Genomic DNA, 23,477 nt, shown 5'->3' with positions numbered 1-23,477 from the left:
GACTCTCACACACACAGAATAACTCCAGCACAGAGTCTGCAGCAAGACTCTCACACTCACAGAATAACTCCAGCACAGATTCTGCAGCAAGACTCTCACACTCACAAAACAACACCAGCTCAGAGTCTGCAGCAAGACTCTCACACTCACAAAACAACACCAGCTCAGAGTCTGCAGCAAGACTCTCACACTCACAAAACAACACCAGCTCAGAGTCTGCAGCAAGACTCTCACACTCACAAAACAACACCAGCTCAGAGTCTGCAGCGAGACTCTCACACTCACAAAACAACACCAGCTCAGAGTCTGCAGCAAAACTCTCACACTCACAGAATAACACCAGCACAGAGTCTGCAGCAGGGCTTTCACACACACAGAATAACACCAGCACAGAGTCTGCAGCAGGACTCTCTCACACACAGAATAACTCCAGCACAGAGTCTGCAGCAGGGCTTTCACACACACAAAATAAAACCAGCACAGAGTCTGCAGCAGGGCTTTCACACACACAGAATTATACCAGCTCAGAGTCTGCAGCAAGACTCCCTCACACACACAGAATAACACCTGCACAGAGTCTGCAGCAGGGCTCTCACACTCACAGAATAACTCCAGCACAGAGTCTGCAGCAAGAATCTCACACACACAGAATAACACAAGCTCAGAGTCTGCAGCAAGACTCTCTCAAACAGAATTACACCAGCACAGAGTCTGCATCAAGACTCTCACACACACAGAATAACACCAGCACAGAGTCTGCAGCAGGACTCTCACACACACAGAATAACTCCAGCACAGAGTCTGCAGCAAGACTCTCTCACACACAGAATAACACCAGCACAGAGTCTGCAGCAGGACTCTCACACACACAGAATAACTCCAGCACAGAGTCTGCAGCAGGACTCTCATACACACAGAATTACACCAGCACAGAGTCTGCAGCAAGACTCTCACACACAGAATAACACCAACACAGAGTCTGCAGCAGGACTCTCATACACACAGAATAACTCCAGCACACAGTCTGCAGCAAGACTCTCACACACACAGAATAACACCAGCACAGAGTCTGCAGCAGGGCTCTTACACACACAGAATAACACCAGCACAGAGTCTGCAGCAAGACTCTCACACACACAGAATAACACAAGCTCAGAGTCTGCAGCAAGACTCTCTCAAACAGAATAACACCAGCACAGACTCTGCAGCAGGGCTTTCACACACACAGAATAACACCAGCACAGACTCTGCAGCAGGGCTTTCACACACACACAGAATAACACCAGCACAGAGTCTGCAGCAAGACTCTCACACACACAGAATAACACCAGCACAGAGTCTGCAGCAAGACTCTCACACACACAGAATAACACCAGCACAGAGTCTGCAGCAAGACTCTCACACACACAGCATAACACCAGCACAGAGTCTGCAGCAAGGAAAGCGAATCTGGTATAAAAAACTATGGGGTGTCTGCAGCACAGAGACCCAGTGCACTCTGTAGTGAGCCCGGCCGCAGGGAGGCCCCTCTCCGGTTGTTTTTCATGGGGAGGATGTGCAGAGGATGCACCCAACTGGGCGACATCCTCAGCGCGCCAGCGGGTGGGGGGTAGCTGGACAGACCCCTCGGCCGCCGCCCCTGACCCCTGCTGTGCGCAGGCTGACACGCATGGATCGAGCTCCAAGAGAGGGGGCCACGCTCCCCTGCCTCACTCTGCTCCCGGGCTCTGACGTGCAGTGAGACCGTGATGCCCCGGCCGTGCCAGTGAAGACGTGGGGCCCTATCACGCAGGCAGAGGGAGGGCTGGCTTCCTGCCTGCAGCCCTGCCACCTGATGCTGGACAGTGACCCGCAGGGATCAGCTGACTGGCTTTGGGGCAGGTGAAGTGCTTCTCTGGGTAACTGTAAGACTGTCTCCCTGTAGAGTCACCTCCTCACATGATCACCACCAGGCTGCCTGTCCAGCTGTGGTCACTGCCGGCATTTCTGTCCAGCTCTGGTCACTTCAACTCTACCTGTCTAGCTGTAGTCACCCCCAGTCTGCCTGTCCAGCTGTGGTCATCTCCGGCATGCCTGTCCAGCTGTGGTCACCCCCAGTCTGCCTGTCCAGCTGTGGTCATCTCCGGCATGCCTGTCCAGCTGTGGTCACCTCCTGCCTGCCTGTCCAGCTGTGGTCATCTCCGGCATGCCTGTCCAGCTTAGGTCAATTCTGGCCTGCCTGTCCAGCTGTGCTCACCTCCTGCCTGCCTGTCCAGCTATGGTGCCCTCCGGCCTGCCTGTCCAGCTGTGGTCGCCTCTTGTCTTTCGGCCAGGCTGCACTTCGCCTCCAGTGTAGCAAGGGGGCGCTGCAGACACAGTTCAGGCTGCGCTTGGCCGGTGTCTGTCTCGGCCACCGAGACTGAGTGATCACGGTGAATCGCGCTGGTCCGTTTTCAGCCTGTAGAGCTGTAACGGTCGTTTTTCGTCCATTAGAGAAGAGTCTCACGTGGTGGTAATCACATTTCAGGGAATAAGCCTCAGGGAAGACAAAAAAAATGTTTTTCCTGGAACCGACATTGTTTTCGCTGGTGTTGCGGACAAGATAAATCAAAGCGCTTCTTTTGGCTGGAACGGGCTAGCGCATGTAACGTAAAGGCAGTTGTGTGTACAGCCCCGCCATGTACGGTAACCAGAGGGGCTGAGAGCCTCCGGATTCGTGGGGAAATCGGATCTTGTGAAACGAAACGGAAACAGAAATCCATTCAGAAGAAACACGTTTTAAAGCTGCATGTATCTCTGTCGCAAGTTTCATTTAAGAATTTTATGATGTCGTATATTAAGATAACATTTAGACGACATCAAAACCCAGTCAGAACTAACTCCGTTAGCGATTGTTGCATGTTGGGTATCAAAGGTCACACAGAAACGTTTTAATAATTGCTTCTTGTTCATGAAAGTGTCATAACCCTCCCCCCCCCCCAGCCTCCGTAATGAAACGTTACCGGTTATGGGAGTTTGATTAAATTGTAAAAAAAGAAAACACGACTTCTCAGAAGCGCCTGAGGTACACTCGCTCCAGAGCTGAGACGAGACTTCCAGCTAGAGAGGGACTCGCACCGCAGTGACCCCGCTTGCCCACATCTCAGGCCTTTTCCGCTTGTTAATCAGTCAGGCCTGCCGTGAATGAGACAGACGCAGGTGGCCAAGCCCGGCCAGAAGGCGCTGGATCTCTGGCTTGGGAGATCAGGACTTGTGCAGCCCTGGCGCTCGGCTGCGGTTTGTCTGCGCTTCCTGGCGGCCCCAGCCCTGTGGATCCTGCGCTGTTGGGGAAGGTCAGGCGCTCCCAACAGCCTGTTTGGCGGCCAATACCGGCGGCTGTGCGCCTTTTACACGTCTCTGCCGTCACTGTGACTAGAAGGTGCGGTCAGCTAACAACGCCTTCATGTCAATTCCGTCCTGACTGAGATATATATATATAAGAATATTTGAGGTGGCTAGGCAGCTGTTATTTCAGCTTTATACCCAGTAACATCACGGGAGCGTGAGGTGAGGGGAGCTACATCTTATTCCATAATACCTGCGCGGCTCTCGGGACCTGCAGGACGTGTTTCTGTCACGGCGGAAAACAGCGGGTGGCGGCGGCGAAGCCTCGCGGGCCTTTCCCCGGGAATCCTTCACTCCCCGGCAGAGGGGCTCCGCGGGATCCTCCTCCCGTCACAGTCCTAAGAATAGCTCTGGGAATCTCCTCCATGACACCCTGGAGCACGCCGCCGTTCCGGATGACGTCACTGCAGCTCCGGGCTGCTGAGGGAAAAATTCAGAGCGCAGTTTGTGTGAAGAGCGGCTTGTGGAAGGAAAAGAGCAGTCGACCGTTGCACTGAGATAAAATGAGATAAAACCGGTAAAATGCTCAGGGGTAAAATTTAATAATATATCTCATAATAATTCATTGGATTTATATCGCATCTCTCCTCCCAGAGTTTCTCCCAGCAATTTATACAAAGCAGGGTACCCACTTCACCCCACACTGAAGCCCCATCTGTGTGACACACAGAGGCCATTCTGCAAAAGCAGCCCCATCTGGGAGACGCACAGAGGCCATTCTGCACCAGCAGCTCCACCTGGGAGACACACAGAGGCCATTCTGCAAAAGCAGCCCCACCTGGGAGACGCACAGAGGCCATTCTGCACCAGCAGCTCCACCTGGGAGACGCACAGAGGCCATTCTGCACCAGCAGCTCCACCTGGGAGACGCACAGAGGCCATTCTGCAAAAGCAGCCCCACCTGGGAGACACACAGAGGCCATTCTGCACCAGCAGCTCCACCTGGGAGACACACAGAGGCCATTCTGCAAAAGCAGCCCCACCTGGGAGAAGCACAGAGGCCATTCTGCACCAGCAGCTCCACCTGGGAGACGCACAGAGGCCATTCTGCACCAGCAGCTCCACCTGGGAGACGCACAGAGGCCATTCTGCACCAGCAGCCCCACCTGGGAGACGCACAGAGGCCATTCTGCAAAAGCAGCCCCACCTGGGAGACGCACAGAGGCCATTCTGCAAAAGCAGCCCCACCTGGGAGACGCACAGAGGCCATTCTGCAAAAGCAGCCCCAGCTGGGAGACGCACAGAGGCCATTCTGCAAAAGCAGCCCCACCTGGGAGACGCACAGCACCATTCTACACTAGTAGCTCCACCTGGGAGACGCACAGCACCATTCTGCAAAAGCGGCCCCCCTGTTCAGCTGACCAGGGGAGGATTGAGAAACTGACCCACTATTTGAATTAAGAGGGAACTTCAGGGAGATTGCTTGAGCCAGAATGGAGTCTAGCTGAGAAGCTGGGGTTAACACCCAGGCAGGGCCATAGCGTCTGTATGCTCAAGACCTGGGTGTACTCTCTGATCAGAAGGACAGCCTGTGTCGGCACCATGTCTCCTGTCACCAAACTGGGGTATCAGTGTGGAAATTCTGCTCTTGAGGGGACAGCACCACCATCTGGGCGCCGAACAAGCAGCAGCAACCTGGTTTTCTATACAGGCCTCCCCTCTCAGTACTGACCCGGCCCAGCCTGGCTGAGCTCCTGCGATCCGATCAGGTCGAGCTAGAAGGATGCGAAGCTGCTGACATTTCTAGAAGGGCAGATGTTTTTTGACAACTGAAAAAGAATAACCTGGCCCGCCATCAGCTGTTGCATATTAACAGGAGGAGGATATGGCCCCGGTCCCACACACACACTTGGAAACGCCACAACAACAAGCCGGCACTGACCCTCCCATGAACCTCCTCTCCCATGAACCCCATGGGGCAGGTTGCCCTTAGTTGACGCCATCAGCCCCGCCTTTCTGCTGTTGGCGGTGATTAACAGCAGAAGTCAGCCTGGAGAGATGTGTGTGTGTGTGTGTGTGTGTGTGTGTCGCGTTCCCATTCCCAGGAACAGGCTGGTTTCTGTCCTGCTGCTGTTCCATACTCCAAGCCAGGCAGAGCCTTGCTCTCTTTTTCCACACTTGTGCCCGGGATTAGTCACTTCTTCCGGGTTGGTTCCCATTCCCACTTCCTACTCTCCTGCTGCAGAAGAGATGCTCTGTCGCTGCCGTCCAGGACAAAGACCTCCTTCATCCTCCTCTAAAACACACCCGTCCTGCATCCCAGAGTCCGTCTCTGGGACCGGGACAGGCGCACTTTTCTCAGCGTGGCCATTTCTGGGGCATCTCCCTGTGCAGAAGCACCCCCACAATCCCCTTCTCTCGCTGGCGTGGCAAGGAGGGGAAAGACTTCCCGTGGAAGCGGATTGGCGTGACTCCTCTGTGAGTCACGGCTGGGTCCTCTCTGAAACCTGATGTTGAAACTGAGGTTCGATAGGAAACGCTGTGCATCTGCGCCTTCCCCTGCACGCAGAGGGGCGGACTGTAGAGGCATTAGGCACTGGGCAGGAAGGTTCCCATCCATTTTTTCATTCAGATCTTATGGAGTGTAAGTGAAATAAATTCCAAGACACATCTTGTAAAAAATATTTTACAGGTCCAGCTGTTTATTTTATAGAGAATATTTGGATTGCCTGTTTCAGACCACAGCTGGGGGTCTGGAGGGATTAGCCAAATGCATTTTAATGCACCTGAGAATGGCCCAGGGGCTGGGGCAGGGCAACGCGACACAGATATGGAACAAGCAGCCCAGCCATGTGATTGAAGCCGATACTTTCAAGAAACTGCTGGATAAGATCCTGGGATCACACACCAGCCCCACCTGGGAGACACACAGCAGCTCTATCTTAGAGACACACAACAGCTTCACTTGGAAGATACACAGCAGCTTCACTTGGGAGACACACAGCAGCCCCAAAGGAGACACACAGCAGCTCTACCTGGGAGACACACAGCAGCTCTATCTTAGAGACACACCACACCCACACCTGGGAGACACACACCAGCCCCACCTGGGAGACACACAGTAGCTCTATCTTAGAGACACACAGCAGCCTCACTTGGAAGACACACAACAGCCCCACGGGAGACCCACAGCAGCTCTACCTGGGAGACACACCACACCCACACCTGGGAGACACACACCAGCGCCACCAGGGAGACACAGTACAGCCCCGCTGCACAGCAGGTCAGGGGGAGGAGAGGGAAACTGCTTTAACAATTTAAATAATGGGAACTTTAGGGAGGTCAGACTGTAAAGACCCAGAATAGAATTTAGTCAGGACATCAGGGTTGATACTCCAACTCTTACGAGCTACATAGGATCTTTAATAAGAATGTAGTTAGTCCAATATGTCATAGTTAGAAATTCTGGTTCAGAAGGAAGAGCACCCCCTACTGGTCCACCTGAACCACTTGAAATTTCCTGCCACACAGATGACACTGAACAGCTGCGTGCAATGTGCCAGCCATCGCAGACAGGAGTGGTCGTCCTGGAGCCGGTGTAGCGCCCCCTGGTGTGTATCCACAAGAACGTGTTTCCCATGAGAACAAAGCACATTCGTGTGGAGACGAGTCGATCGCCAGGAAATAATTTGGGGTACACACTTCATCATAAGCAACAGATTAATGGTTTTAATAGAAAACACCAAGATATGCTGTATTAATCCTTTGTAGTCAGGCAATCTTCCCATAGAATGAAGACAGTTTTTTAATGGAATTAATTTGATATTACAAAAGTTAACAATTCCAACACGTGTTCTGTAGGCGGACATGGTAAAAACAATTTGTCTGTGAGATCATGATTGTTAAATACAACAGTAGCCGAAAATCTGGGAAATGTTTTGTTTTACAAATGATAGTATTTTTCAGCCAAGCAGGACGGCTTATTACAAAATGTGTGTCTGCGGGGTTTCCCTACATTTATACAAGAAGATTACAAAAAAAAGGGTTATTTAGGGACTCGAATTGTGTATCATAAATCCTGAAAGATATTGATCCTGCCATCCACTATCAATCTTCAAGTCCAACAACCAGGTACCATAGCTGGGGAGATGGAGGTTTAGAAGAATTAGGAGATAAGCGTTTTCGATAACGGTGGTCAGGGTCGGGAACAAATGCCGAAAAAAGAGTATGCGTACATGTTGTAAACATAGTAAACCAAGCAACTCATATTTATGTAGTAAATATTACGATAACAACTCTTGCCAGCTCATAATCTGGACATGTGTCACTACATGACGTCACCCTGTAAACTACTGACGCATCTAAAAAAAACACTGAACTTTCTCAACTTTTGGACGCCCCTCACAGTTGGAAGACCAGCGTCTATTGGCTTATCTCCGGTCACTCAAACACAGCTCCTACTGTGATTGGTCTGTGCTAAAGCTGTTGGCGCCAACGTCACCAGGAAGCGCCAGTGCGCTGTCTCTGTGAGTTTTGAGTCTTTAATGGAGAAAGAAACTCTGCGGCCGGGAGTGGAAGGTTTTAACGACAGCACTAGTATCAGTCGTGAGAATTGCGACTCGGTCCTTTACAAGAAATCGATGCCACACTGGAGTGAATAAGGTAGAGCGAGAATGTAGCTTCAGTGAGTTGTGGTGCGGTTTTGGTGAGACGGAGCGGAACGGGACGGAGGTGTCCTGTCCCTGTTTTTTTTTCCGGGAGTTCGGAAGTGCCAAGATTGTATAGTGACGTGGGTTTCCCCCGGGGTACCAGCGTTATTATAATTACGTGTTTAGCACTTTAGCGCTCCAGCTGAACTTTAATTGGTCTCCTGCGACGTATTTGACCACGATTTGTAGCCGCCTGTACCTGCAGCTCAGCACTTGTTTTCCTTGGGTGGTGTCCAAATAAACACCTGTAGGTGGCCTCAGCAGTGGTCCGACGGTTTGAGACCTGTGCGGATACGTACCGTGTTCGATTACAGTAACACAGGGTCTCTTGAGGCAGCCCACCAGTGAAGTATTTGTCGTCTTTGTCTTAATACGTATATAATGTACGTTTTAAACATGTGATGTTTTCTAAAATGTCATGGCTGGCCTTAACGTCATCTGCAACATGGTTAGTTATATCACTGTGACTCACCGTGATGTCTAGTTGTAGTCTTACAAAAAAGACCAGAGACCAGTGAGTTGGTGCTGGTTGGGTCTGAGGGAACAGGTGAGTCAAGTTGGGAGGTGAGAACCGGTGAGTTTGAGGGGGTCAGGTCTGGGGGGAGACCGGTGAGTTTGAGGGGGTCAGGTTATGGGGGGAGACTGGTGAGTTTGAGGGGGTCAGGTCTGGGGGGAGACTGGTGAGTTTGAGGGGGTCAGGTTATGGGGGGAGACTGGTGAGTTTGAGGGGGTCAGGTCTGGGGGGAGACCGGTGAGTTTGAGGGGGTCAGGTCTGGGGGGAGACCGGTGAGTTTGAGGGGGTCAGGTTATGGGGGGAGACTGGTGAGTTTGAGGGGGTCAGGTCTGGGGGGAGACTGGTGAGTTTGAGGGGGTCAGGTTATGGGGGGAGACCGCTGAGTTTGAGGGGGTCAGGTCTGGGGGGAGACCGGTGAGTTTGAGGGGGTCAGGTCTGGGGGGAGACCGGTGAGTTTGAGGGGGTCAGTCTGGGGGGAGACCGGTGAGTTTGAGGGGGTCAGGTTATGGGGGGAGACCGGTGAGTTTAAGGGGGTCAGTCTAGGGGGAGACCGGTGAGTTTGAGGGGGTCAGGTCTGGGGGGGGACAAATGAGTTTGAGTGGCTCAGACCAGTGAATTTGAGGGGTGTCAGGTTTAGGGGAGACTGGTGAGTTTGGGGGGGTCAGCTTTGAGGGGAGACTGGTGAGTTTGAGTGGGTCAGGTTTGGGGGAGGCAAGTGAGTTAGAGGGGGGACTGGTGAGTTTGAGGGGGTCAGGGTTGAGGAGGGACCGGTGAGTGGGTCAGACTGGTGAGTTTCAGTGGGTCAGGTAGGGTGTGGGGTACCGGTGAGTTTGAGGGGGTCAGGTCTGGGGGGAGACCAGTGAGTTTCAGTGGGTTAGGTCTGGGTGAGTGGGAGAGGGGGGATGACGAGTGAGTGTGAGGGGGTCAGGTTTGGGGGGATACCGGTGAGTTTGAGTGGGTCATGTTGGCTGGGGGGGGTTCTGGTGTTGCTGATGGATGCTCTTCTTCCTTTGTCATCAGTGTCTTGTCCCCCAGAGCGCATTGTGACACCATGGATGACATCAACCTACACTACAGGTTTCTGAACTGGCGCCGGAGAATCCGGGAGATCCGAGAGGTGAGGGCCGTGCGCTACCAAGAGCGCTACAAACGGATCCTGGTGGACGGGGACACGCTCAGGTGAGGCTGGTCATGGCAGCTCTCTGGATCTCTGTCCGTCTGTGTCTCGGGGGTTCAAGTCCTGCCATACACACACCAGTCTGCCCCCAGGCTGGAACAGGTGTGTTGTTAGACGTTGCCCCTAAATTATTGACGTTATGTGACTGCAAAAACTTGGGTTTACAGAACTACACAACAGCAAAAATACATTAAGAAAAATGTGGTTATTTGTTCGAGTGATATATACTTTTGTTACCAAGCAACGTATGCCGTAGGAACAAACGAACTGCCAATAGCCATAACTACATGTTTTGCATTAAAGGGGCACTGTTCAAAAGGGATGGCAAAACAGACCTGGAAAACAAACTGACCGGTTACAGGTGTTCGATAAATGAAACCACATAAGCTGAGGCATTGTGGAGCAGCAGTACTTGTTCTCTAGGCTGTGGTAATTAAAGAAAAGCATGGGTCTCGCTCCCTAACGACAGCTCGTTTTTCACCGGTTCAAGGCAGCTTCAGCCCGCAGGATCTCTGGTCAGGGCTGGTTGGTTGGGCAGCTCAGATTCCAGCTGGCGCCTTCAGGATCACAGGGTTCAGCAATATATTTCTACTTAAATAGACTGCAGGTGTGGTTTCTGCTTGGCATGCGATTATTTACAGACATCTTGACACCCATCCCCCGTAGGACTGTGCCCCCAAACGTGACGGGCTTGTTTAGAAGAAAAAAAAAATGGAATATTGGTGGAATATTGGTGCGGAAAACAAAAACAGAAGAGTGACAGATGAAATGATCCTTAAGTGAATTCCCGGCTTGTTGGAGTCATTTCCATGTTCACGCTCAGGTTAGAGGTACTCAGTTGTGATGTGTCTCAGTAATGTCTCAGTAATTGGCTGAAGGCCGGCTGAGCACTGAGAAGTCGGGTGTCGCTGGGTCAAGCATCCCTTGACTGGGATTCCCCAAAGCGTCAAGGTCCAATTGCCAGAGTGTGGAGAGTGGAGTAGAGGAGTTTATTGCCATATGTACACGTACACTGGAATCCTTCATCACACCGATCTCTTGGAACAAACACGGTACAGCAGACACCATCAGACAATGTAGACAGTACGTGACAAATGTAATAAATAATAACAACAGGGACGATAAATATGTTGTGGGACGATGAATATGTAGTAGTGACAGACATAACAACATGGTTAGACCATGCAAAACGTGCCAATGCACAAAGTGCAGATGTGTGTTGAGTCCGAGGCACTGCGGCAGCTGTGGAGGATGAGTACTGCAGTGGGATGGAAGCTGTTCTTGAGTCTAGTGGTCCGTGCTTTAATAGCGCGGTACCGCTTGCCAGAGCGCGGGGGGGGGTAGAACAGTTTGTGGCCGGGATGGCTGGGGTCATGAACGGTGGATTGAGCTTCACCGCGACGGCTGATGGTGCGAATCTCACCGATTGATGGTAAATCACATCCTGTAATCCTACAGTCCTCGGTGCCATTGCCACAACCCTTTGTAGTGCATCGGAAGTGCTACCAGGGTAAGTTGGCCGGCGCCCCCCAGTGGTGTCCAGCTGCCGGGGACGCGGCTGGAAGGTGGGCAGGGGCGCAGGGGCCTCTCGGCATGGCTGGTTCCGACCATGACCAGCATGACCAGCCTCCTGGTTCCGTGCCGATGCAGACCTGGAGACCAGCGCTGACCCTGAGGGGGACTCATGCTCTCGAACCCCTGTTTTGCAGTTACCAAGGGAACTCGGACGAAGTCGGCTGCTATGTGGCTCCTCGGCCCTTGTCCAAGGGAAACTGCTACTTTGAGGTAAGATCTTGCCCTTCTATCTCCGGCAGGACCCCTCGTGTAAGTTCACCTTAATAATCGTACGGTGGCGTTTTCTTACAGGCAGCGCGGTGGCACAGTGGTTAGTGTTTTTTGCCTCTCAGCACTGGGGCCCTGGGTTCAGTTGCGGACCTGGGTGCTATCTGCTTGTTTGCATGTTCTCCCCGTGTTCACGTGGGTTTCCTCCCACGGTCCAAAGACGTACTGGTAGGCGAATTTGGCTTCTGGGAAAACTGGCTCTAGTGTGATTGGACCCAGTGATGGACTGGCGTCCTACCCAGGGTGTGTCCCGCCCTGTGCCTGTTGCTTGCTGCAATCAGTTCCGGCTCCCCCCATGATCCTGGATTGGAAGAAGCAGTTAGAAAATGGATGGGTGGCATTCTCTTGCCTTTCTTGTGGTCTTAACCATATCTTTGCTGAGATTTCCTGTAGTTACAGCAGGGCCACGTGAGTAGTAATACAGTCTACCAGAGGAAAGATTCCTCTGAAAGGCCTGACGGATTGTATTATAAAACTCCCAGGCCCAGCATAGCTGTGAAGGCATGTTGAGGAAACCACAGCAAACCTGAGAAGATAGTGTGGTGAATTTGCCAGAGTACACTAAAGGGGTCTGAGTGAGGCATTTGCTGATTTCTTCCGGGAGCACTTTGTAGTAAAACACTTTCACATGAAACGCTTTGGAAACAAAACAATCCTGTGTGTCTTAAAAAAAGCTTCAAAACATTTAGAGAAAAAAAAACAAAACACTTGTAAAATATGGTCCAGGGCTGGTTTGTGGTTAGCAGGAGCTGTGTTTTCCGGTGCTAACATCCCGGTTCTTGGTTCTGTGGTGCTGGAAGGGGGTGTGTATTCCCAGTGATTTAGTGAGGGAAAAGCCTGCGAGCGCTCGGTTATAAATTACAGAATCCCGGAAAGCTGAGATGTTTACGGCGCTCTGTTCCTGCGGCCGAGGCTGGGAATGAGCTCCCTGTGGCGCCGTGGCCTGCGTGGGGGTTTTCTGGAGCCACTGGTCTTGGGGGGTCGTCTGAGAGATCGGCAGCGCCGTGCCCGCCAGGCTCGCGGCACTCTCTGTACTCTCCGGCGAGCTTCGCCTCGCTCCCTGGCGCTGCAGGTCGAAAGCAGCCACACGCACACACGTGTACAGAAAGCCACACCTATGCTGTTCTCTCTTCTACACGGCTGCGGTCTCTTTCCACCCGCTTCTAGGACACTGTGTCCTGGAGAAGAAAAGGAGGTTGGCCTGCGTCATACAGATTTTACAGTGGTGGTATAAAGAACTCGGAGATTAGTATCCTTCAGCGTTTCCCCATCACTACTGACACTTAGCTTTAACTGGCTTGTATCTAAATGGATTTCTATACACGTGTGTACAGAAAGTGACACGCACGCACACGTGTGTACAGAAGGCCACATGCACGCACACGTGTGTACAGAAGGCCACATGCACGCACACGTGTGTACAGAAAGTGACACGCACGCACACGTGTGTACAGAAAGTGACACGCACGCAAACGTGCGTACAGAAGGCCACATGCACCCACACGTGCGTACAGAAGGCCACATGCACCCACACGTGCGTACAGAAGGCCACATGCAGGCACGTGTTTGTACAGAAGGCCACATGCAGGCACACGTGTGTAAAGAAGGCCACATGCAGGCACACGTGTGTACAGAAGGCCACATGCAGGCACACGTGTGTACAGAAAGCCACATGCACTGTCTCACACTCAAGCTCCTCCAGACAGCAGTTCATGCTGTTCCAGGAGCTGCAGCCCGGCCGTGAGGCAGCGAGGGTAAGAAGCTCCCGTGTCGCTCACTGTTGTCAGAAAACCTCTCCGAATGAGCCAAACAGGACACGATTCAGTGCGCAGTCAGGTGGCGCCCGGCTTTTCCGGGACTGTTTTCCCGAGTTCCTTCTTTAATCTCTGGGAATTTCTGACTCTCCCTGCACTGCCCTTCAAGATTTGTGCTGAAACGCCGTGTCAAAGGAAGAAAGTTGTTTTTTTTTCATTTTTATTGGCTCATCTGCTTGGCAGCCTGCGTGGAGTGAGTAAAGTCAACTCCAGTGCAGGGGAGCTGATTCATTCTCCACCTGCAGAAAGCAGCTCAGCTCAGGCGGCCTGTTCCTGGTCTGCAGGAGCTGCTGCCCTCAGAGGCCCTTTGATGTGGTTGTATTGCTTACATAGATGTGGACATAAAAAGCCCTGGTTTTGTTATAGGTGCATTGCACCGACAAAGTAGCATTAAGGAGGAGGAAAGGGGAATTTTATCTTATCTCCTCTTTAAAATTATAGAATATTTGGATGAAAAAATCTGCTCTGCAGAACCACAGTCAATGCTGTTTTTACTGTTCTTATTAGCCAAAGCCATTATCTCAGACAACAGATACTGAACTTTCAGAATAAACAGTGCATGAATAAACAGCGTACAGCGGTATTAAGAGAATGTTAGGCTCATGTGAAATACAATCATACAGTAATACAATAATCTCTACAGCAAGCAGGCCAGTACAAGGGAGAGCAGTTGCAGGAATCTGGAATGAATCACACAGTCTGAAGGGCTGGGCCTTGAGGAAACAGGCGAAATGATACAGCTGAATAATGGAAGATAATACTGCGGAATGTGATGGAATAAACCAGTTTGAAGAACTTAATATGCCTCAATATTACTATGTTGGAATGAAATGGAACACTGTAAAATAACTTTCAGAGGAATGAGACAGAATGCAGCATAATTTAATGGAATTCTATAAAACGGCATAGAGCATAGCACAGTTTAGTTCAGCTGAGGTACAGTGCATCTACACCAGAGTACAGTACAGAGCAGCAGAGTAAGGCACCGTTGAATACAATACAGATCAGTAGAGTACAGTATAGCTGAAATACAGTACAGAATAGCAGAGTACAGTAGAACAAGTACAATACAGAGTGGCAGAGATCAGGGCAGTAGAGTACAGTAAAACAAGTACAGAGCAGCAAAGTACAGGAGAGCAGAGTACAGTAAAACAAGTACAGTACAGAGTGGCAGAGAGCAGGACAGTAGAGTACTGTAAAACAAGTACAGAGCAGCTCAGCTCAGCTCAAGTACAGTACAGAGCAGCAGAGTACAGCACAGCTCAAGTACAGTACACAGCAGCAGAGTCCTGTACAATTCAAGTACAGTACAGTGCAGGAAAGCAGGGCTGTGCCTGGGAATCTTCTGAAGACTGTTTATATTTAGAGCAACAGAAGGAAAGGCTTTCCTGGTATCGGATGAGGAGAAGCTCGGTCTCCAGAGCCGCAGTGAGCGGCTGTTTCCAGTACCACGGTTCTTTCCCAGAGCTTAGCGCAGGAAGCAGCTGGCACACCAGGGCTCCGATTGCGCAGCTCCAGCCCCAAGGCTGCCCTCTCCGAGACGTGCAGGGGACAGCCGGCTCTCTCCTCCGGCTTCTCTCCTCAGAAGAGTAGGCTGTGTCCCCAAGTCAAAACGGAGCAAAGAAACGGGTCCTCAGCCTGTGACAGATCTCATCTCTTGATCTGACCGTGTGGTACAGCTTCTTCTGAGTGCGTGTCTCATTGACTAATCATGTCCTTTTTCGTGTTTTGTTAGCACTCAGTGGATATTTGATATCGTTTTTTTTCCTTTAACATAAAAAATCATAGATAGGCAGTTTGCCCCCTGTTGACAGGATGACTGTCTGTATAAAGCTCCTCGAAACCGGAGCACGTTTAAGGACAGGGGCAGAGCCGGTGAGCGCTCTGGGTTAATGTGCTGCGCTCTGTGCAGGCGGGCTTGAGTAAACCGAGAATCCCACAAGGATGGGTGACAGAGCTGGGATGCTTGCGCAGATCACACTGTTACTCATACACCCTGGTTTCTAGAGCTTTCGACACAAGAGACCGCTTTTATCTTCTATCAATCGCCTGTATTGTTCCGCTCCCCATGGTGTCTGAAGATTGGGTGATGCCATGGTGAATAAGCTCTAATACTGCCCAGTCAGGTTTTAGCGCTATGGGGCTTGGTCTCTGGGTTGTGTTTTTACATTAGACTTGACTTTTAGTTTTAATTGAAAATCTGGAACCGTCAATTCTTTTTTTTATTATGTCGTGAACTGATTTGGGATCTCCAGCGGCGCCTTTACGTCCCCTCCTCACTGCAACAGCCCTCAGATCCAGACTCCATGTCTGGACCAGCCTGACAGCAGCTTTACTCCCTTCTGGTCTTGTCCTGTCAGAACGTGGAGCTCAGCAGGGTTGGGCCTGGCCAGCACAGGGATGGCAGACCTCCATGGAGAAAAAACACTTGGTGCTGCAAGAGGTATTGGACAACCAACAGGGGCCACACTTCCATCTCGACCAGAATTTAGCCAATGCCTCTGTTTGGAGATCGGGGACACTAGGCTGTGGGAGGTGCCGTCCTTCAGATGTGATGTCACACTGAGGAAATCAAAGACCCCAGGACACCCAAAAATGTGGTGTTTATCTTGGTGTCCTGGTCCAGTTACACAGCAGCCATTCGGTACCAGCAGCCCAGGCGTGGGGTCATCCACGTGGGCCTGCACTTCAGTGGCAGATGAAGTGGGTCCACTTCTGCATGTAAAGATGGGTCACAGGGTCAAAGGCCACGATGGCTGCTGGGAAGTCCATGCGGCTCGGGGCAGGGAACGGTGGGACTGCAGCATGGGAGGGGTTAAAATCTCGGAGCCCAGAGGCAAGCGGGCTATCCCGTTTCTTGACATGTCGCAGTCTGCGTTCCTCTTAGCTAGCATTTCCATTGATCCACCCAGCGTTCCTCTGCCGACCGCCCAACATGTCAGTGTGAGGATTAAGAAAATAAAACTTTTTTTTCATGAAAAAAGAAAAACACACGAACGATGAGGTCATGGGTAATAGCTTAATGGTTCCTTTAGAAAGCCTGAACTCTATGAGGGTGTTTTGCTGTCCCCCAGGGTAAAGGAATGTAATTGCCCTCCTTAGTGCTTTGTGAAAATAAGGCGGCATCACAAATATTTAGAAAGCTGCTGTCTGCCCGAGATGGCAGGTAGAGTAATTTTCCTCTCGATCTCTCACAGTGCTGTAGCACCTCCTGTTCGGCATGGCCAGTCGGAGAGTGTCCACAGAGACCTGTTGGTTTTTATTCCGGACGAGCTCGTAATTACTTAATTGAGCCCCTATTTGAACCCGGTCGTTTGAATAATTAAAGCTGTTGTGCTGTTTTCTGTTCATTAAAGTGTAGGTTTCAAGTTAAAAAAAAATGATTTATCAACAGCTCAAGATCTTCCACTTTCACAGCGACTGTCATCTGTGAATGAAGCTGAGAATGTAACACAGTCGAGGCGCAGTAATCGGGAGCTCAGCTGCATTGAAAACAGACACTGGGCTCGCCGGGACCAGAATTGGGAAGCCTTGCTTTAAAGGCTTTTGATTTAATACCACTTAGGAAGCACTCTCTGCAGAGCCCAGGGTCACTCTTCAGAATAGCATCGCCTGAGCCGAGCCCTGCTCAATGAAAACACTTCCCAGACTGGTCCCACTCAACCTTGTGAACATCAGCCCCCCTTTGTAACGTCACCTTTCTGAGGTTCGTGGCATTCTTACAGAGAGCGTCTCTGCTCCCTTCGCGTGGCTTCCTTGGCTGAGCTCGCCCCGGGGGCTGGGGATCAAGGCAGCACTGGACAAACTCTCAGATGAGGCGCAAACTCTTTGCTCAGCCCCCCGCCCCCGCTGCCCAAGAAAGAGACCTGAAAACTAATCACTGCTGCGGTTCTGCCTCTCCGTGTGTGTGTGGCTTTGCTGACTTCTCAAGCTTGTGATTACACTCGTTTATCTTTTTTTTTCCAATTTGTTTAATGAGTTCTGCTATATTACTCCCTCTGTGCCCCGTGCTTCTGTCCTGCACACTTCACCGCAGCAGATGTGAGAACAGAGAAAGTCGCCGGGGGTTGACTGAAACTGAAACACCTGCCCCAGGACGTCTGTAGCAACTAAAGTCAAAAAGTTCTGTCTTCTAATGACTTGTGCTGTGAGTCAGGTAACTCGGTTGTGAGCAGACTGATTCAGTTGAACTCAGTTGTTTGAGTCTCTTGTGCGTTCCAGGTGACGATCATGGACACCGGCGTGAGAGGCACCATTGCCGTGGGCCTGGTTCCGCAGTACTACAAACTGGACCACCAGCCGGGCTGGCTCCCCCATTCCATCGCCTACCACGCCGACGACGGCAAGTGAGTTCGCACCCGGGTCCGCTGCGCTGTTCGGCGCTCGTGTTTCACGTCTTGTGTGTCTCACCAGTCCCTGGTGACTGCACTGCACCAGGAGCGCTGAACTCTGCAGGGAATCCTGGTCTTCACTCCCAGCTCTCCCGAGGCAGGCGGGTCTGCAGCGCCGCTCTGCAGGACCGGATCGGAACAGCAGGCCTCTTCTGCTACAGACGCCATGACTGTCGATAAGGAGAGCTTTGCACAGTCCAGGAGAGAGAATTCTGTGCTGTTTCTAAGCCATGTGGAATTCAGATTTTTAAAGTTGAGTTGAAGCATGTTGGGGACTCTCTAACGGGCTGTCATGTTTTTTTTTACCCCCCTCTCCCAGGCTGTACAACGGCAACACAGTAGGGCAGCAGTTCGGGCCGAAGTGTAACCGTGGAGACCGCATTGGCTGTGGCATTTACTTGGACTCCTTCGAGGCAGGCCTGACCACCGTCTTCTTCACCAAGAACGGCAAAGAGGTGAGACACCCCTCCCCCCGTGCCGCGTGCTGGCAGCTCTGTGTGCGCCGTGAATTAGAGTCCACATCTGTCGTGTTATAGAGCAGGCCAGTCGCCGGGTTGCTGGCTGCTTAGCTGCTGTGCAGCCAGGCGCCAAACCGCCGAGCTGCCGAGTCGCCGTGCGGCCGGACACCGAGCGGCTGTGGGACCAGTCTCCGAGCTGCTGTGCGGTGTTCAGTCAGTGGGCTTTAAATGCTGCGTTTGGCACACAGCAGTGCCGTAAGCCAGCATCAGTCACTGGTGAGTGGGGGGTGTCCGTGTGGTGGTGTTCAGAGCTGTGCAGGCAGCGCCAGTCACCGCAGTGTGCTACCGTGCAGGTTGGATCGGTGGTGGTCCCGGTGTCCCCGGATGGACTGTTCCCTGCGATCGGGATGCACTCCCTGGGGGAGGAGGTGCGGCTGGACCTGCAGGCGGAGTGGGGGTCGGAGGAGGACGACAGCGTGATGATGGTGGACAGCCATGAGGACGAGTGGGGCCGCCTGCATGATGTGCGGGTCAGCGGCACGGTAAGAACCCAGCCTGTCCCGATTCGTGCCTTCCCCCACACTTGCACTCTTTCCCAGCACAACCCAGACTAACAGCGACTAGTACTGGGAAATATTCCGGACAAACACCATTATTGTTGTATCTGAGCTCCGAAGTGTAGTGTCGGTTTGCAGAAATGCGTGCTTTGACAGTGCCCCACCTCTCCGTGGTTCATTACAGAGGTGAAGGGGGCAGTGTGATGTTTGAGAGACACACCCTCTGCGGCACCAGTCTCGGCACATGGGGAGAAGGGTAGCCGCCACCGGATGGCCAAGTCGCCTGCTTTGCAGCCTTTTGCAAACTGATGGGCATCCTAACGAATAGAAAATTCTGCTGTCTTTTGTCTGGGGACTTCCCGGATGTCCGTAGCTCTCCTCTGATTTCATCGTCTGGTGTCTCTTGTCAGGGTCCCCTTGTATGTGAGACCTGAGGAAAAACCGCTGACGGTTTTGAAATAAGAAGTGAGCTCTGCAGTCTCGATTTTTGTGCATGATCTTTTCGTTCTGTTAATTTTCACTCTTTCTAACGACCTGAGGCTCTTGCCAGTTCTGTGAGCGCTGCTGAGCTGTGACAGTACTGCATGTGTAGCCTGCTGTCAAGATGCAACTCTAGCGCTAAGGAAGCTCGTTCTGAATCGTTGCGGAGAAGCGGAGAAGAATCCCTGCACACGGCAGTCTGTAGCTCAGATTTTTGGAAGCTGCAGTATGGAACTGTACCAGAGCCAGGGAATTGAATGTTATTTGAACTGCATGTCCGGAAATAAAGTGCAAAGCAATAAATATCCAGAAACCTGGCACTGGCTTGTGTATAAAGGGCCTGCAGCTTGTTAAAACCCAGAAGGCCATAGCAGTGGGTAGCAGCAAGTAGCAGTGCAGTTCTCAGGGCCTGGACTGGCTTCACGTGTGGTTGGAGGCCTGTGCAGCTGTGAGCGGCTCCGATCTTTTGCTTTTTGTTCTCAATTCGCTTTGTTATCTCCGAAAAAGAAGCCGACACCAGCATGGTGTGGCTCATGCTGGAGCAGGAGATGCCAGGGCTGATAGCGCCTGCCTGCTCTGACAGCTGCTGCCAACTGGGACCGGTCGGGCTGTTTGGTTTCACTCCACGCTGAGCAAATAAATAACTGAAATAAAGTAAATATGAGCTGGCAGAGGCAGATGGGAAGGGTTTGTTAGGAAGTGTTTACTGCCTGAGCGCCAGGATAAACTGTAGTTAACCGCTTAAGGAGCAAAATGTTTTGCAGACTTTCTTGTTTGGCTTAGCGCAGACGTTAAAAAACAAAAAAACATAGCCTGTTCTGTGTTTGACCTGAGGAAGTCCAGTACAGGACAGCGGCTCTCCGCCGCGAGCACACAGTGACGACACAGGTCGAAAAGGCGTTCGTAAACAAGTTTTTGTGGCGATCCATAAATCCCCAAGAGCTACTGAACCGATTTTTCCAGCAGCACCTCCTCTGGTCTCTTCTCTTTGCCTCAAGAGGAGCTTTTTCTTGTCACGCTGGCGAACGTGCTGATCCCTGGGAATGGCAGTGATCCGTCAGCCTTGACATGGAAACCGCCGCAGTGAGCGTGGGAGGTAATCCGCTCCAAATTCCCAGACCTGTAAAACCTGGAATCTGGATGCAACAGGGCCACAGTAAACACAACTGCTTCTGTCCGGTCTGACGCTGGCAAGAGGCACCGAGACAGCAGCGGAGCCCTGCTCTTTAGAGTGCTGTATGGAACCTAAGGGGAGGTTTTTTACAGTCAAGTGAGACACAAGAGCAGTAGAAGTGATCTAAATTCATGTTTTGTTATTTGGATTTCTAATATGTATTACTGAAATCAGTGAAACAGAAACTGAAATCAGTGCTGGGAGCCTGGAACTAGCTCCCCGGCCGCGCTGTCGAAGTGGAGCTGTTCCTCCTCCTCCTGTTCTCAGTTTTGAATGTCTCCCGTTGCCTTCTGTCCCCAGAACAGTGGCCGTCTGTCAGCTCCAGATCTGTGCGAAGCCACTGTTTCTGTTCCGCTGGGTCGTGTCGTTCTGCGGGCCTCGCTCCTGAGGTCACGGACGTCACCGGCTTTTGTTTTCCACACAAAAAGGAAAACCAGAAGAAGGTGAAAACAAACACATTCTTCTGTGTTGACTTCTCAGGCACGGTATGGCGGAGCTCAGCAGTTTTGTTGCGGTTTTCACTTGTGAGCTCTGACAGCCTGGTGTGCGTGTGTGCGTGTGTGTGTGTGTGCGTGCGTGCGTGTGTGTCTGCCCGGCCTGGGAACGGACCCGGCCCTCACTGTGACTCACGGGCTCTGCCGTGGGTCTGACGACTGGCCCTTCCTGACTCACGCCCGGGGCCTCTCACAGCGTCCCGACTTGCCTCTCGCGCTGAGCCTTCCTGTGCCGCGGCAGATTTACGAGGGAAGAGAAAACGGGGGGTCTCCTGTTAAATCCCGGGGGACTGTGAGCGGAGGCCTGAGTCACAGGTGATTTATTTCAGGCGTTTGTTGTTCCTTGACAATCGAGAAGGGAAGAGAACAAAAAAGAAGGAGCGCACAGCTGCCTAGCCCCTAGCAACGCAACCTGCGCTCCCACCGAGAGTCACCTCGCCGAGCGAAACCACAGGCCACCCTCTTCCCGCATCGGCGGCATTCCTCCCGAAGAGCCCCCCGGAGGCGCGCCCCTCCCCCCTGCCCCCCTGTAATTAGGCGGGTGAGTCACGAGACTGGGATCGCGATGGGCGTGCTACGTGCTCAGGAAGGGCACCGCCGCGCCCCTCGTCTTCCAATTCCGGCCCCTACCTGCCCTGGCCCCTCTCTACAGCGGTAGCGGGGCCCGCTTACGCAGCATGTCAGGAATCGGGTCAGTCCCTTAAGGCCCTGTTTCCAGCTCCCCGCTTTCTAAACGGAAAGCCGTTCACTGATCCAGCAGCTGCCGTGTCAGGGGGCCTCAGTGCAGGGGTGATCAGCGCCCGAGACCCTCCCGCAGGCACTGGATTTAGGGTGCACTGGAACCCCTGCCAGGGTTGGGCTCTTTACGGCCGGGGCAATTGGAGCAGAGGCTGGGGGCAGCCAACTGCTAGCTGAGTGCAGGAATCAATATGACCAGTGTTGTGACTTTTGCAGTGCATTGTGGGAGCTGTCTGTGGTCTGCGCGTTTGTCTGTGGCAGCTTTGTGCAGCTGTGAAGGCCCTTTATTGCCGATCGCGGCGTGAGAAGTCTCCCCGATTCCAAGCTGCAGCAGTCCAGTTCCTGAGCAGCCTGATGGGCAACAGAAAGGCTTCTGTCTCGCGCTGCCAGCTGCACGTTTCGCCGGGGCGTGCGTGCCCCAGCTGAGCCGGAGGAGGCTCCGACAGCGCTGCTGCTCTGGGGAGAGATTGATGTATCCTCTCACGTGTTTCGTGCAGGAGCTGTAAGAGATGTGAAATTAAAGACTGCGCACAGAAGCCGAGCCATTAAATGGAGTCAATTTATTACCTATTATCTCCTTACAAAACAATTACAAGCTACCCCAGGGCACATGAGTAATGAGGAGGGTGTGGGGTGCGTGGGGGGGTGCAGGGAGATGTCCCTCTGGCTTCTGCTACTGCAATTATTTTCTTATTTACGGACTTCGGCAGCTCTGACAGATCCAGTTATCTCAGCCCTCGCAGGGTTGTGGGGGGGGGTGGGGCACAGAAGCACAGTTTGAAGCTGAAGGGGGCTCACGGCCCACGACCGTGCCGCGCTCGAGCAGAGGCGGCGTTCCACTAGGGGCAGAGAGGAGTGCACGCTCTCTCCAGGGCTCTCCGGGACCCGTCTCCTGGCTCGGAGAAGACGACCGTCGCAGAGCCCCCGAGCGTGTTGGCTGACAGCAGCGGTGTCGTTAGCTTGATCGTCCCGCGTTCCGCCCCCCTCCCCCCTGTCGGGAGTGTGTTGCTCCAGTGTTGTGGTTACACGCCGGCCGATCCTGTCACTTGGGGAAGAAAGATTGTTTTCCGTCAGGATTTCACTGCTGGGACAAGAAAAGCACCCCTACTCCTACACAAGAGCGCACAAAAGTGCGCCTTATAATGGGGGAAGAGCAGCCCGAATCCCCAGCAGCCTTGGCTACATTCGAACGATGGTATTTTGGCAATTGAGAGGAATGTCTTCACAACCACTGGTGAAGCGCTGAGGTGTGCATTTCGTTGTTTTTTTTAAATAATTCTGCTTTCTAATTCCCCTTGGAGCTGTATGGATTCAGATTTTAAAACCTCCTTTTTTTCTAAGGAAATTAAATGTTTTTTAATTGGTTAACTACTGCAAATTCCAGCTGCTAATTAAAGAGAACAATGAGTTGTGAAAGGTTCAGCGGATAATGATGTTGAAATGGGCCCAGGCTTTCCTCCAAGGTGCTTCTCACTGTAGAAAGCTGAGCGGTTGCCAGTTTCGTGACGCGCGGTTTCGGTTTTCTTCTGCCTTTGTCTCGGTGCTTGAAGGGGGGGCTGACCTCGGGGGCCGGGTGGCTCTTCAGTCCTGCGGGACATGCGGGCGGACAGCGGCGGCACAGGAGTCAGTGTCTGTCCGAGCTGTCCGAGCCGACCCGACCCGCAGCGGTGCCGCCATTTTAGGGAGGTTCAAAGTTGATACCGGAAAAAGCTGACAACCTGAAAGCACGTCAGTATAGTCACTGCAAACAAACATGAGCGTCAGAGGTCTTCGGCCCACATGGAAAAAGAAAGGAAAAGAGCGCGCAGTGTGCCAGGAGGTTGAGA

General features: G+C 52.3%; 1 protein-coding gene across 2 annotated transcripts in view; it reads left to right on the top strand.

The window, feature by feature from the left end:
* The first annotated feature begins 7,790 nt into the window (after positions 1-7,790).
* Positions 7,791-23,477, top strand: part of spryd3 (SPRY domain containing 3) — a 49,669-nt gene continuing 33,982 nt past the window's right edge. Inside the window, exons 1-6 of one of the 2 annotated variants that reach the window (XM_088916726.1) lie at positions 7,791-7,965; positions 9,547-9,705; positions 11,413-11,488; positions 17,581-17,705; positions 18,070-18,205; positions 18,562-18,750. In XM_088916726.1, the coding sequence (XP_088772852.1) occupies positions 9,578-9,705; positions 11,413-11,488; positions 17,581-17,705; positions 18,070-18,205; positions 18,562-18,750 (654 nt within the window). In that variant the 5' untranslated portion in view covers positions 7,791-7,965; positions 9,547-9,577. The remainder of the gene's footprint in view (positions 7,966-9,546; positions 9,706-11,412; positions 11,489-17,580; positions 17,706-18,069; positions 18,206-18,561; positions 18,751-23,477) is intronic. The other variant, XM_088916735.1, reaches the window with a different exon arrangement.

This window comes from Atractosteus spatula, chromosome 1 (genome assembly GCF_055471065.1).
Source record: "Atractosteus spatula isolate fAtrSpa1 chromosome 1, fAtrSpa1.hap1, whole genome shotgun sequence".
In the NCBI taxonomy this organism is placed as follows: Eukaryota; Metazoa; Chordata; class Actinopteri; order Semionotiformes; family Lepisosteidae; genus Atractosteus; species Atractosteus spatula.
This window is presented reverse-complemented; position numbering and strand designations above follow the sequence as displayed.